General features: G+C 41.7%; 1 protein-coding gene across 1 annotated transcript in view; it reads right to left on the bottom strand.

Annotated features, from left to right (window-relative positions):
• LOC134095610 (glutamate receptor 2-like) overlaps positions 1-16009 on the bottom strand; it is a 44138-nt gene that overhangs the window by 26803 nt on the left and 1326 nt on the right. The window contains exon 2 of the mRNA XM_062549235.1: positions 8000-8196. Coding sequence (XP_062405219.1) covers positions 8000-8196 — 197 coding nt within the window. The remainder of the gene's footprint in view (positions 1-7999; positions 8197-16009) is intronic.

Below are 16009 nucleotides of genomic sequence, written 5' to 3'. Positions count from 1 at the left end.
TACTAAGGTGTAGCTAGGGTAAACATGGTGGTTGCATAGTTTACAGAGAGTTGATAGTGTGAAGGTAGACAGTTTAAAGATGAAACATTCCAGTTCTAACTTAACTAATGATTTCTATTCATGTTAAAATGTTGATTAGCTAACTTAGCTAATGATTTCTAGCAGTTAAGCTAAAAATGCTAATTATGCTAGCAATGCTAACTTTACTAACAATGCTAACCAGGTTGATTAGCTAACTTATCGATGATTTCTAGCAGTAATGTTAAAAATGCTAACTATGCTAACAATGCTAAATTTGCTGACAATGCTAACCAGGTTGATTAGCTAACTTAGTTGATGATTGTTTGCAGTTATGCTAAAAATGCTAACTATGTTAACAATGTTAACTATGCTAACTAGCTAACTTGCTAGTGAGGACTTTTATTTTGAAACATTTGTTGCTAGGGTATCCATGGTGGCCACTATCAGGAAACAAGAAGTTACTGCAGTATAATCATGTTGGTTGCTATGGAAACGGTTATAAACACTTAATTTTAATGGTTGCTATGTTGGTTGCTAGGTACATGGAGGTTTCATGTAGTTGACTGGAGGCATAGTTGATGATAACTGACAGTTGGAATGGTTGAACATTTCAATAGTTGAGTAGTTTCAATGGTTAAATGATTTAATAGTGTATAATTGCAGTGAGGACCTTTATTTTGAAACAGTTGTAGACAGAGGAAGTAGTGAAACAGGATCTGTAGTCTTAATGAGATTGTATGCTTAAAGCCTGAGACAGAAGGTGCCTCTCATAGCGTTTACGCGTCCTCTCTCGCTCCTCACTGATCTACATAAAGAATGATGGAGCGGCAACAATGGGATAGTCTAGCCCTTCTTCTATCTTTCTTTATGTAGATCATTGAGGATCGAGGAGCGAGGGAGGACATATAAACGCTGCTTGAGAGGGACCCACAGTAAATACTTTAAAAGTTGTATGTAGATAGTCTAATTAATGTTGATAGACAGAATGTTTAATGGATGTTGATAGGCAGATTGTTTAATAGATATTGATTGACAGTTTAATGGGTGGATGAGTGAATGGTCTGAAGAAGATGAGTGGATAGAAGGTTGGATGGAATGTGCCTTATATTCTTGTTAAGAGAGACACTGATACAGCTCTCTGAGAGTAGTTGACACAGGTGTAATCAATTTAACTGGCTAGTCTTAAGAGTGCCAGAGTACTCTTAAAGCCTGAGACAGAGTAAATAATTTAAAAGTTGAATGTAGATAGTCTAATTAATGTTTAATTTAAAGTTTAATGGATGTTGATAGACAGATTGTTTAATAGATGTTGATAGACAGTTTAATGGGTGGATGAGTGAATGGTCTGAAGAAGATGAATGGATAGAATGTTGGATGGAATGTGCCTTATATTCTTGTAGAATGGAGAGACACAGCTCTCTACTGAGAGTAGTGGATACAGATACAGGTGTAATCAATTTAACTGGCTAGTCTTAAGAGAGCCAGCCTGAGACAGAGTAGATTGTTTAAAAGTTCAATGTAGAGCGTCTAATTGATGTTGTTGATAGGCAGACTGTTTAGAATGGGTGGATGAGTGAATGGTTTGAAGAAGATGAATGGATATAAAGTTGGATGGAATTAGGAGGACTTATTTTGATACTGTTGTGCGCAGAGGATACAGGGGAACAGAATATGTAGTCTTCAGAGAGGAGCCTGAGAGAAACTGACAGTTGGTGCCCAGGTGGCTGACCAGCTGGGGTAACATTCTAATTGCTGCCGTGATGTCATAATGAGCAATGTTAAGTCTATGGGGGAAATGGTGATAGTTTTTAACTAATAGTTTAAAAAGTATAAAAGTTACAAAGTTGAAAAATATAAAGCACATATGGCATAAGCAAGACCTACGCAACAAAGTTTGAATGAAGTTTCTACGTTAAACGGTTGAAGCTGAATTGCGAGCGTTAGAAGAAGAAGTTTAATAATAATAACTAGAAATGCAATTCCAAGGAATTACCAGTGCATGAAAATGCAAAAATAGATAGATAATGTAGATATGGTTACTAAGGTGTAGCTAGGGTAAACATGGTGGTTGCATAGTTTACAGAGAGTTGATAGTGTGAAGGTAGACAGTTTAAAGATGAAACGTTCCAGTTCTAACTTAACTAATGATTTCTATTCATGTTAAAATGTTGATTAGCTAACTTAGCTAATGATTTCTAGCAGTTACGCTAAAAATGCTTACTATGCTAGCAATGCTAACAATGCTAACCAGGTTGATTAGCTAACTTAACCGATGATTTCTAGCAGTAATGCTAAAAATGCTAACTATGCTAACAATGCTAAATTTGCTAACAATGCTAACCAGGTTAATTAGCTAACTTAGTTGATGATTTTTTGCAGTTATGCTAAAAATGCTAACTATGCTAACAATGCTAACTATGCTAACCATGGTAACTAGCTAACTTGCTAGTGAGGACTTTTATTTTGAAACATTTGTTGCTAGGGTATCCATGGTGGCCACTATCAGGAAACAAGAAGTTACTGCAGTATAATCATGTTGGTTGCTATGGAAACGGTCATAAACACTTTTTAATGGTTGCTATGTTGGTTGCTAGGTACATGGAGGTTTCATGTAGTTGACTGGAGGCATAGTGGATGATAACTGACAGTTGGAATGGTTGAACAGTTCAATAGTTGAGTAGTTTCAATGGTTAAATGATTTAATAGTGTATTATTGCAGTGAGGACCTTTATTTTGAAACAGTTGTGGACAGAGGAAGTAGTGAAACAGGATCTGTAGTCTTAATGAGATTGTATGCTTAAAGCCTGAGACAGAAGGTGCTTCTCATAGCGTTTACGCGTCCTCTCTCGCTCCTCACTGATCTACATAAAGAATGATGGAGCGGCAACAATGGGATAGTCTAGCCCTTCTTCTATCTTTCTTTATGTAGATCATTGAGGATCGAGGATCGAGGGAGGACATATAAACGCTGCTTGAGAAGGACCCACAGTAAATACTTTAAAAGTTGTATGTAGATAGTCTAATTAATGTTGATAGATAGAATGTTTAATGGATGTTGATAGGCAGATTGTTTAATAGATATTGATTGACAGTTTAATGGGTGGATGAGTGAATGGTCTGAAGAAGATGAATGGATAGAAGGTTGGATGGAATGTGCCTTATATTCTTGTTAAGAGAGACACTGATACAGCTCTCTGAGAGTAGTTGACACAGGTGTAATCAATTTAACTGGCTAGTCTTAAGAGAGCCAGAATATCTTAAAGCCTGAGACAGAGTAAATAATTTAAAAGTTGAATGTAGATAGTCTAATTAATGTTGATAGACAGAGAGTTTAATGGATGTTAGACAGATTGTTTAATAGATGTTGATAGACAGTTTAATGGGTGGATGAGTGAATGGTCTGAAGAAGATGAATGGATAGAATGTTGGATGGAATGTGCCTTATATTCTTGTAGAATGGAGAGACACAGCTCTCTACTGAGAGTAGTGGATACAGATAGGCTACAGGTGTAATCAATTTAACTGGCTAGTCTTAAGAGAGCCAGCCTGAGACAGAGTAGATTGTTTAAAAGTTCAATGTAGAGCGTCTAATTGATGTTGTTGATAGGCAGACTGTTTAGAATGGGTGGATGAGTGAATGGTTTGAAGAAGATGAATGGATATAAAGTTGGATGGAATTAGGAGGACTTATTTTGATACTGTTGTGCGCAGAGGATACAGGGGAACAGAATATGTAGTCTTCAGAGAGGAGCCTGAGAGAAACTGACAGTTGGTGCCCAGGTGGCTGACCAGCTGGGGTAACATTCTAATTGCTGCCGTGATGTCATAATGAGCAATGTTAAGTCTATGGGGGAAATGGTGATAGTTTTTAACTAATAGTTTAAAAAGTATAAAAGTTACAAAGTTGAAAAATATAAAGCACATATGGCATAAGCAAGACCTACGCAACAAAGTTTGAATGAAGTTTCTACGTTAAACGGTTGAAGCTGAATTGCGAGCGTTAGAAGAAGAAGTTTAATAATAACTAGAAATGCAATTCCAAGGAATTACCAGTGCATGAAATGCAAAAATAGATAGATAATGTAGATATGGTTACTAAGGTGTAGCTAGGGTAAATATGGTGGTTGCATAGTTTACAGAGAGTTGATAGTGTGAAGGTAGACAGTTTAAAGCTGAAACATTTTGATTTGCTGATTTCTATTCATGTTAAAATGTTAACTATGGTAACAATGATAACCAGGTTGATTGGTTAACTTAGCTACTGATTTCATGCAGTAATGGTAAAAATGTTAACTATGCTAACTATGCTCACAGTGTTAACCAGGTTGATTAGCTAACTTAGCTAATGATTTCTTGCAGTTATGCTAAAAATGGTAACTATGCTAGCAATGCTAACTATGGTAACGATGCTAACTTAAACTAACAATGCTAACCAGGTTGATTAGCTAACTTAACTGATGATTTCTAGCAATAATGCTAAAAATGCTAACTATGCTAAAATTGCTAACAATGTTAACCAGGTTGATTAGCTAACTTAGTTAGATGTTTTTTGCAGTTATGTTAAAAATGCTAACTATGCTAACAATGTTAACTAGGCTAACCATGCTAACTAGCTAACTTGCTAGTGAGGACTTTTATTTTGAAACATTTGTTGCTAGGGTATCCATGGTGGCCACTATCAGGAAGCAAGAAGTTACTGCAGCATAATCATGTTGGTTGCTATGGAAACGGTCATAAACGCTTAATTTTAATGGTTGGTATGTTGATTGCTAGGTACATGGAGGTTTCGTGTAGTTGACTGGAGGCATAGTTGATAACTGACAGTTGGAATGGTTGAACAGTTAAATAGTTGAGTAGTTACAATGGTTAAATGATTTAATAGTGTATTATTGCAGTGAGGACCTTTATTTTGAAACAGTTGTGGACAGAGGAAGTAGTGAAACAGAATCTGTAGTCTAAATGAGATTGTATGCTTAAAGCCTGAGACAGAAGGTGCCTCTCATATAGCGTTTACGCGTCCTCTCTCGCTCCTCGATCCTCACTGATCTACATAAAGAATGATGGAGCGGCAACAATGGGATAGTCTAGCCCTTCTTCTATCTTTCTTTATGTAGATCATTGAGGATCGAGGAGCGAGGGAGGACATATAAACGCTGCTTGAGAGGCACCCACAGTAAATACTTTGAAAGTTGTATGTAGATAGTCTAATTAATGTTGATAGACAGAATGTTTAATGGATGTTGATAGGCAGATTGTTTAATAGATATTGATTGACAGTTTAATGGGTGGATGAGTGAATGGTCTGAAGAAGATGAATGGATAGAAGGTTGGATGGAATGTGCCTTATATTCTTGTTAAGAGAGACACTGATACAGCTCTCTGAGAGTAGTTGATACAGGTGTAATCAATTTAACTGGCTAGTCTTAAGGCTGGCTTACATTGCACGATTTTGGTCTGTTTTAACAGTCGGCGACTAAATTTCCACAATCGGGCGGAAATCTTGGGAGTTGTACTGAAATCGCAGCGCGCTCCCGTCATCTAAATCGTTTAGTGTAAGGTGCCAATCTTAGCTGTTTTAAGTCCGTCGGAGTCAGTCTTTTTCTAGTTTTGCCGTTACGACAATATCAAACATGTTTGATATTATCGGAAGTCTTTTCAGTCGTGGCTCATGCAAATAGTGACGTGAACATTAAAAACCAATAGTAACCTTGCGCGAACATGAAACAGGAAGGGGCAAAATAGGCGACAGCTGTAGCCTTTATGATTATTTGTTATTTCATTTCTTATAATTTATTAGTCGGCTGTTCTACGTGACAGAACAACTCTATATCTGTTAGTTATGTCACACATCAAACAATGCTGCAGAAACGCGAAAAAAATACTTTGATATGAGTAGGCTATCATGTGATTTCCTGTGAATGATGACGTGTAGCCTATTGCACGATGGAAATAATTTGAAGGAATCTAGCAGCAGTCTTGTAAATAGTGACCCACAGTCTTTGCAAAATCCTAATCTGAGACTGGCCTGTGACTAAAAACTCAATGAATTGTCTCTAGATGTGAGAGGGTCTGAGACTGTAGTTTTTCAAAAATCTTTTCCAAATCTTTGCAAAGTCTGGCAATGTAAGGTAGGCTTTAAGAGAGAGTGTGCTTAAAGCCTGAGACAGAGTAAATCATTTAAAAGTTGAATGTAGATAGTCTAATTAATGTTGATAGACAGAGAGTTTAATGGATGTTGATAGGCAGATTGTTTAATAGATGTTGATAGACAGTTTAATGGGTGGATGAGTGAATGGTCTGAAGAAGATGAATGGATAGAAAGTTGGATGAAATGTGCCTTATATTCTTGTAGACTGGAGAGACACAGCTCTCTACTGAGAGTAGTGGATACAGATACAGGTGTAATCAATTTAACTGGCTAGTCTTAAGAGAGCCAGTGTATGTAGCCTGAGAGAGAGAGAGAGCTGCTGCACCTGGACTGGCCACCTGGCGTAACATTCTAATTGCTGCCGTGATGTCATAATGAGCAATGTTAAGTCTATGGGGAAATGTTTAATAGTTTTTAATTCATAGTTTAAAAAGTATAAAAGTTACAAAGTTGAAAAATATATTCCACAGGTCTCCTAAGTAAGACCTACGTAGCAAAGTTTGAATCAAGTTTCTACGTTAAACAGTTCAAGCTGAATTGCGAGCGTTAGAAGAAGTAGTGGAATAATAATAAGAAGCCTAGGAAGAACAGTACAGTGCATTTTCATGCACTGTAATAATAAGAAGAATAGGAAGAACAGTACAGTGCATTTTCATGCACTGTAATAAGAAGAATAGGAAGAACAGTACAGTGCATTTTCATGCACTGTAATAATAAGAAGTTGAAGCCTAGGAAGAACAGTACAGTGCATTTTCATGCACTGTAATAAGAAGATGTCGGATAACAGTAGAGTGCATTTTCATGCACTCTAATAAGAAGAATAGGAAGAACAGTACAGTGCATTTTCATGCACTGTAATAAGAAAAAGCCTAGGAAGAACAGTACAGTGCATTTTCATGCACTGTAACTAATCAAAGCCCCCAATCCAAAAACATTTCTTTGTCTTTACATAACAACTGGAGCGGAGAGCCCTTCAAAATATATTTGCTGTCTAACCTAATAACAATTTTCTCCAATGAAAGGAACTGACGAAAACAGATATTTATTCATGTCTATGGTTCAGCAAAAAATTAAGTACTTTTACAAATGGCTGAGCTGACTTTACCAACAGCATCAGCATTTGCATATGCGATCCAATCACACAACAGAGAGGACACACACAGACATAACATTTTATGATGTATTCTTTAACAAATTCAGGTAGAAACATTTGCCTGCGTTTTCAAAGTTTCAGAGAAAATTCCTCATCTATCTTCGCTGTGTAATAGTCTGGCTACACCAGACATTATGGCAGTGTATACAGACCAATTTTCTATACCATTTTTACCCTCTGTGAACAGGGTGCTTCAAATGCAAACTTGGTGTGGCGGGGCTGTAATATATATTGTGTAAGGTACAGTCCAGCACAGGACTCAAATCTCCTCTGACATAGGAGGTGGGCAAACCCAGAGGCTGAAGGCCACATGGGCTAGTGTAGCACAGGAGCTAGTGTAGTACAGGAGCTAGTGTGGCACAGGGATTAGTGTAGCACTGCAGCTAGTGTAGCACAGAAGCTAATGTAGCACAGGAGCTAGTGTAGTACAAGGGTGCTAGTATAACACAGGAGCTACTGTAGTACAGAAGCTAGTGTAGCATAGGAGCTAATGTAGCATAGAAGCTAGTGTAGCACAGCGGCTAGTGTAGCACAGGGGTGCTAGTGTAGCATCTGTCAGCATAGGATGTTGCGTAAGTGCGGATCATTTCTTACACAGCTCTATACCTGCACGAATGCTACAACAGCCGATACTTAAACAGAGAGGAAGAAAAGGAGGAAGAGGAAGAGAGCTGTACCTGTTCCATGATATCCTTGACCTTGTCCTGCTCACAGTCCAAGATGACCCTCTTCTCCTGCTTGGTCTCCAGGTCCTGGAAGAGCGAGCGGTAGGCCTCGTCTTTGCGCTCGTCCTTCATGTTGCCCACGTTGATGGCCGTCACGTGCCATTTGCGCTCCGCTGCTGTGTCCAGCACCACCTGGAGTGTGGTCAGACCTGCCCCAAACAAACACACGCGCAGGAGATGAATACTCTGAAGAGTGGTCAGACCAGCCCAAAACAAACACACGAGATGAATACTCTGAAGCGTAGTCAGACCTGCCCTAAACAAACACACAAGATGAATACTCTGGAGTGTTCTCAGGCCTGAGGTCAGAACCGCTGTAGTGCCATAACGCCCCTTAGAGAACTATTTGATGTCCTACTTACTTGAAGAGGTTCAAGACACAACGAATGCTACTTAGCCTACCTGAAGAATAACGTTTGCAGTACTCCAGTGAAAAACGAATCATCGATCCTACAAACACCAAATCTGTAAATCTGACACTTATGTCACTATGAGTCTCCTGCACTAACATGACAGGGACAAAGTGCTCACACTAGGAGGCTGTCTTCAGCTCTAGTGATGGATGACCAGGACATACTGTAGTGGGACCTCTGCTTACTCCCAAACTGACATTACACTTACTGCAGTGAGAAGATGTGGGTGCACAACTTGATTCTGAGTTTTCTTTTCGAAAAGCAAACCCTTCTTTTTCAGTTATGTAATATAGTTGAGATTAGTAACACACTTTCTTTATCAGATATGGAGAAGCAAGCCTAAACACGTGACTTTAAAATATCTGTGAGCTGAACTATCTTTCCCTGTCCCTGAAGAGGAGCTTGTGATAACTGCGTCTACTTTTTGACCTTTCAAGATCAAAGTGGGAAAATGAAATAGTCAGGTCGGCCGGGGAGCAAACGTTTCCGCCTCAGCGTCTGATGCCGATAAGGGCTGAAATGTTTTTGCTTCCCCGATGACAGCAGCAGTGCTGCTGTGGGCCGAGTCCGGTTCTGGTTCCGACCTGCATCAGACCCGGGCCGGAACCGCCTTTGAGTCTGCTGAATAGTCTCTCGACCTTGCTGTGCTGTGAGTCTGGCTGTTGAAGTGGCGCGGACGGCAGAAGAGCACAGTTTAAGAGAGGCGTAGATAATGGATCTGTCCACAGCATAAATTCTAGCCCTGGGCTCTGCTGCGGAGCTAAAACTGGTGAACAGATATGGCCAACATATTTTATGCTCCGTCATAGTCGAATCGCTGATCAGGACACTACATATCATGTGAATCGTCTTTGTTCCTTTTGTCATCATGATTGGAGAGGGCGAGAAGTTGCTCAGATAATTAATTCAGCTGTGAGAGTGTCTGGATATAGTCTCACTCTGTCTCTCTCCATCTCTCTCTCTCTCTCTCTCTCTCTCTCTCTCTCTCTCTCTCTCTCTCTCTCTCTCTCTCTGTCTCTCTCTCTCTAGGAGGGGAAGTGTGTGTGGGCGAAAGAGGTCCTGGCTGTGACAGTATGTGGGTGGGTTTGAATGTGAGAGGTTTCATACAGCGCATAGACACACGCAGACACACACTACATTCACATTCTACATAGTCATGTCTATTTGCTGTGGAGAGTGTGTGTGTGTGTGTGTTTGTGTGTGCATTAGACAGAGAGGAAGAGAGAAAGAAAATTAGACAGAGAGAGAGAGAGAGAGAGAGAGAGAGAGAGAAAGAGAGAGATGTCCTTGATGATGAAGGTTTGTGCTAGTTCCATAATAATTTTTAGGACACTTGTACATTGTGTATATAAATTAGCATATATAAGAGAGAGGGGGATGAATATGTGACAGAGAGAGGGAGAGAGATAACAAAAGAGAATGACATACTGTATAAAACATCAAATGCCCTAAGCAGTTTAGAATCCTACAAATTGTTTCTAGAGATTCTATTTGTTTCTAAGACTTCTATTTAGAATAATGACCCCCCAATGATGTAAAGCATCGTGTGTTTTCCTCCAAGGGCCAGATATCAGGACCAGTGTTATTTACCAGGAAGGCCGTTAGAGATCTCGTTAGAGGGGTCAGATCAAATGGCTCAGAGTGAGTATTGTGTTCACGCTAAATTAGGCATTGAGCTCTTCCTGTGTTTATCGCAGACCTCTGTAACAGATCCTGTCCAAAGTAGGGTGATCGCAACACTGCTTAAAACAGGTCAGCTCAGAAGCACACTGACTCTGACACTGGTCTCGAGAGCTCCTTACAGACACATCTCCTCCACTCACACTGACTCGGTCAGAAGAGCTCTTCACGGACACATCTCCTCCAGTCACACTGACTCGGTCAGAAGAGCTCTTTACGGACACATCTCCTCCAGTCACACTGACTCGGTCAGAAGAGCTCTTTACGGACACATCTCCTCAGATTCACACTGACTCGGTCAGAAGAGCTCTTTACGGACACATCTCCTCCAGTCACACTGACTCGGTCAGAAGAGCTCTTTACGGACACATCTCCTCAGATTCACACTCGGTCAGAAGAGCTCTTCACGGACACATCTCCTCCAGTCACACTGACTCGGTCAGAAGAGCTCTTTACGGACACATCTCTCCAGATTCACACTGACTCGGTCAGAAGAGCTCTTTACAGACACATCTCCTGCAGTCACACTGACTCGGTCAGAAGAGCTCTTCACGGACACATCTCCTCCAGTCACACTGACTCGGTCAGAAGAGCTCTTTACAGACACATCTCCAGACTCACATGACCATGTTCATTTGCTTGAATGTGTTCTCCCTTTTGTAGAAATAACCCTTCTTGGTAACACTTTACTTGACGGGTTCATTCATAACACATTCATAACAGCTGTCATGAACTGCTCATGTAGCATTCATGACTGATTCATGAAACAAGACTCAACATTCATACCAACCCTTTCATGAATGTGGAAGACAAAACGACGAAAACTTGTCAAAATAAAAGTCCAACAATCTAGTAATCCATATACAGGGTGAATTATGAATCCTCTCCAGCGTTTGTAAACATCTCATGAATATTTTATGAAGTCTACTTCAAATGTCACTTTACTATACGAGTTGTGAAGTATTCATCATACTGGGAAGTGAATACTGACCATCTGTGGACCTCTGAATGGTTGGAAATTCCTGTTTTATATATCTATATATAGTCATTGGTGTAGACAATTATGCATTCTTCAGATGTAACTATCATAAAATAAACAAACAGACTAAATTCTAAAAACGACATACTCCTGGACACTGGACTACTCTGTTGACTAAGATGTGACATGATCAGGTTGGCTAAAACAAAAAAGACAGCAATGCTGCTTTGCGATTGTTGGACTTTTATTTTGACAAGTTTTTGACGTTTTGTCTTTCACATTCATGAAAGGGTTGGTATGAATGTTGAGTCTTGTTTCATGAAACAGTCATGAATGCTTCATGTGCAGTTCATGACAGCTGTTATGAATGTGTTATGAACGAACCCGTCAAGTAAAGTGTTACCCTATTCTTTTCTACAGAATGTAAGGTATGAATGTATAAATATCAATTCTGTTTTATTATGTTTGTCTATTCTATTCTATAACCGATGGTTCCCATGGCGATATCACTCTGCCTCTTGGAGCGTCCCCATGTTGCTCATTATGGGATGGCTCAGAGAGGAGGAGGAGGAGAGCTTTTATCGTTGCTTTATTTTTTCCTCTCCATTTTGCCAGAGGGGTTGTGTTCCACTAACATCTCCAACATCCCTCCTGATGCCTCTAGTCGTGGAGCATACATTTCCCAGATCGCATCAGCCTCGGCAGCAAGTCTGGCCCTGATGCGGCTGTAATCCGACGCTCATCTGGCCCTGATGCGGCCGTAATCCACCGCTCATCTGGCGTAGATCCGATGGGGAGTTAGACATGTCTGTGCATTTTACATGCACAGTAATATTTCCCATGGTGCATCTCATGCTAAGATGTGCGAGGCAGCACAGGGCCCTCAGGCATATAGATGCAAACATAAGACAGTCACATATGGGCAGGAGGACAGTAATGTGATGGCTTATATTGGTGCACCATACTCTTGCCAACGCTGAGCATTATTATATTATATTATTTCCAGGGTAGCATTTCCTCAGGCTCTCTAGTATACTGCATGTCTGGAATGTCTATGAGAATCATGCAATAGACCCCACATGAACTCATCCTTGTGACTGCAACTACAGCATATGCATAAGTAACCAATCAAAACAAGTCAGATACTGAAGCATCCTCAGAACAGGGACATGTTCTGATCAGCTTCCCGTCACCGAACCCTTCACCCTTCCCTCTCACAGCAGTGGGCCAGCCAGTCACATATTCATGATGAGAAAAACAACACATCAATCAATCAAATACTGCTCCACTCTCATCACTCATCCAGAATCCATTTAGAACCTACTGTAACTCACACACCAACTCCGCAACGAGGAAACTTTGTTACGAACATGTGAAAGGATTGTGCTTGTCAGCATTAGCTGAGCGATCGAGTTGTTTTCAATCTCTTTGCTGCGTTTGAAACTCTATTGTGTTTTTAACTAAAGTGGCCATTAGGAGATGCAGAGCAGAGGACACTGGGATGTAATTAGCAGAGAGAGCGAGCCTAATGTCCTGACAACGCAAGATTTACATGCAGCCTGATACCACTTTAATTGCGGTGGGGAAAAAAAGTGCCTTAAGAATTGTGGGAAAATCTCTTTATTACTGGCGGTAGTATTATCTGTTCCCTCACAGAGGAAGTTCTTGCCTCACCAGAAACGTTCCAGTGGTTCATTAAAGGAAGTCTGCAGTCTGCAGTCGAACATTCTGATCAGTTAAAGGAGAATTCCAGCAATTTCTCACATAGATCTCTGTTTCTCGATGTCACACTCTCGGGGCATGTTCATGAGCCCCCATGTTCATGCCCCCATAGTGTAGCACTGCAGCTGCCTGGCAGCTCTAGCTGTTGTCTGCAGCAACTCAAGCTACTGTAGGTCCGATTGTTTGGGGGGGGGGTTCGTACCCACAGTACTCGGTGACCTGGAGACACAGGGAGCTACAGTATGTGATAAATCACCGTAATTCTCCGCAGTTCACACACACACACACACACACACACACACACACACACACACACAGGAGAAACAGAGAGCTACAGTATGTGATAAATCACCGCAATTCTCCTTTAACTGGAATGCAGACACATGGGCCAAATTAAACATAGGAATAAACTATATGTTCATGTAGATATCTGACAATCAGTGGCCACTTCATTTTACTTGAATCAAAAATCAAGAGTTCCAGTTGCAACATGCACTTAGGTGACTCACGTCGAGTGTATTTCAGAATAAAACAAAACAAAACAAACAGGTTGGATCCGGTAGATGCAGTGATGTAGTGGCAGGTGTAGCTCTATCATGATGATATGTTGATATGATAACACACCATGAATGACTTCTTTTCTTCCCTCACCCTGAGACTGCACTCCCCTCTAATCATGACACTCAAAGTGACAAGTGATATTAAGTCCATAATTCAGTAATTGAGCGTTACTAATGGCTAATGGCTTCCCCTGGCCCATCGCTATGGTGCAGATTACAGACACAAGCAGATGGTCCGTTAGCTAGTCTATGAGGAGAAGAGAGAGAGGGAGAGAGAGAAAGAGAGAGAGCGAGAGGGAGACAGAGAGAGAGAAAGAGAGAGAAAAAGAAACAGGGAGAGAGAGATAGCCTTTGGTAGAAGTTAGTTAGTCATAGAAAGAGGGAGAAGGAAAGAGAAAGAGAGACAGCCCCAGTATACACATACATGCATCAACACATACATGTACACACACACACACACACACACACACACACACACACACACACACACACACAAACACATACATGCACACACACACACACACACACACACACACACACATGAAAACATACATGCACACACACACGACACACACACACACACAAATGCATTGCATGCACATACACACACACACACACACACACACATACATGAACACCCTCCAACCCCACAGTAACCCCTTAATAACATCAACAAAGAAATTGGCCTATAAATATTTCATATGAATTCGCGCACACACACACACACACACACACACACACACACAGTCACTCACACAGACCATGGAAAAGCCAACCGCTAAGATGCACATACTCGGTTGCCATGGGGACCATGTCTATGTGACCTAATTAAAACAAGCGATGATGAAATATGCCCGATGGCAGGGGGTCGGCACGGCGATGCCAATCGGAACTCTCTCCTCCGCGTGGCGTGGCGTGGCGTGGCGTGGCGTGGCGTGGCGTGGCGTGGCGTGGCTCTCTGATCTGGCTGGAGTCCAGGACACGGCACGCCACACACACCACAGCAGCACACGAGGGAGCGACAGCATGGAGCTTTTTAATAAACACCACGCTGGAGCAAGCAATAAAAACACACACAGGCAATGGAGGGAGAGAGCAGAGAGAGAGATGAGAGAGGGAGGCGGGGAGAGAGAGAGAGGGAGTAGAGAAAGAGGGAGAGAGGGAAGCAGGGAGAGAGAGAGAGGAAGTAGAGAGAGGGAGAGAGAAAGAGGCAGGGAGAGAGAACCACAGATAGAGAGAGGAGAGAGGGAAAAACAATAAAGGCAGGCGAGTCCAGAACGCAGGCAACTCCTAAGAACTAACCTCGATTAGCACCCCATAGCTCATGAGAGCACAGAGCACTTAGCCTCCATAGAACAGCCCAAACTGTGCAGGCCGCCAACACAGCCTCACACACACACACAGAGGCAGCAGTAGTGCGGCATGTTCTACGGGCGAATCAACAAATGCCACTGAGCTGCCTCGGGCCCGAGACATGGCCGCGGCTTCTAGTCTTTTCCGGAGCGACGGGGGTCGTGTTTGTTTCCTGCGCTCGCAGGGAGGCGGTATTGGAAATGGCCACTCAGCCGTGAGGCGCTGGGCCAAGGCAACAGCCCCGCTGGGACATGGGGAGGCCTTTACTGGACCGCTCGGTTATTACTTTCCCACAGAACATCTGGGCCGGCGGTACGACCCGGCTCAAGAAAGAGGCGGAAAACAGACCAAACTTTTTACCTCACAAAAGAAGCTCCAGATTTATCCGTTAACGGAAGGCAAAGAGAGCTCCGGATTTATCCGTTAATGAAAGGCAAAGTACATTTCCAAATCCTGCTGCACCTGGAGAAGCTCATTATGAGTGTGATGTTAAGAGTCCCTGAACAGCAGGGCTTTGGGCCAGGTGAAACAGGTGAGACAGATGGGCCAGGTGAGGCCCTGGTTTGGTCCTGATCAGCGGCCTGATGCGCCGAACAAAATGGCTGCTGCATTCTTTGTGCCGTTTATTAAGGAGAAACCAGTCAACATTTACTCACTCTAAAAATAATGGGGCCAGGATTGGTTCTTCAGAGTGATGCCATAGAAGAACCTTTTTCAGTGCTTCAAAGAACCATCGAGGCCATAGTTATTTAAAGAACCATTTAATGAATGGCATAATAAAATGTCATAATAGGCCTATAGCCCATTATGATCTGAGGCTCTGAAGAACCATTTCCAATGTGAAGAACCTGAGGTCCATTCAAGTTCGCAAACATAGGCGAACAATCGCAAACAGTAGGTCTCCACGAACACACAGTGGAACTGGACATAAATTTACTGTTAGAATGGAATCGTTCAAATTCAACTGTTCAAAGGAAACATGTTCACCACAAACATTCGCCACTGTTTGCCAAATCTGAATGCACCTCTGACGTAATGGTTCAACACGTTTTGACTCTCCATGGAACCATCCAGAGATTTAAAGAACCATTTGAGCACCTTCATTTTTTTAGCGTGCAATGAATCAGCTGTAGCCCAATGGCACGGCTTTCTTATATGTGGGCCTAACGAGCGGGCACTGGTTGCACTAGAGTGAGTCACACAGTCCAGACATTGGCAGGCGTGGGCATGCAAACAATAAAACCATCCACTTGGG

This window comes from Sardina pilchardus, chromosome 11 (genome assembly GCF_963854185.1).
Source record: "Sardina pilchardus chromosome 11, fSarPil1.1, whole genome shotgun sequence".
NCBI lineage: Eukaryota > Metazoa > Chordata > Actinopteri > Clupeiformes > Clupeidae > Sardina > Sardina pilchardus.
Note: the sequence above shows the minus strand (reverse complement) of the source record. Positions and strands in the feature narration are given on the sequence as shown.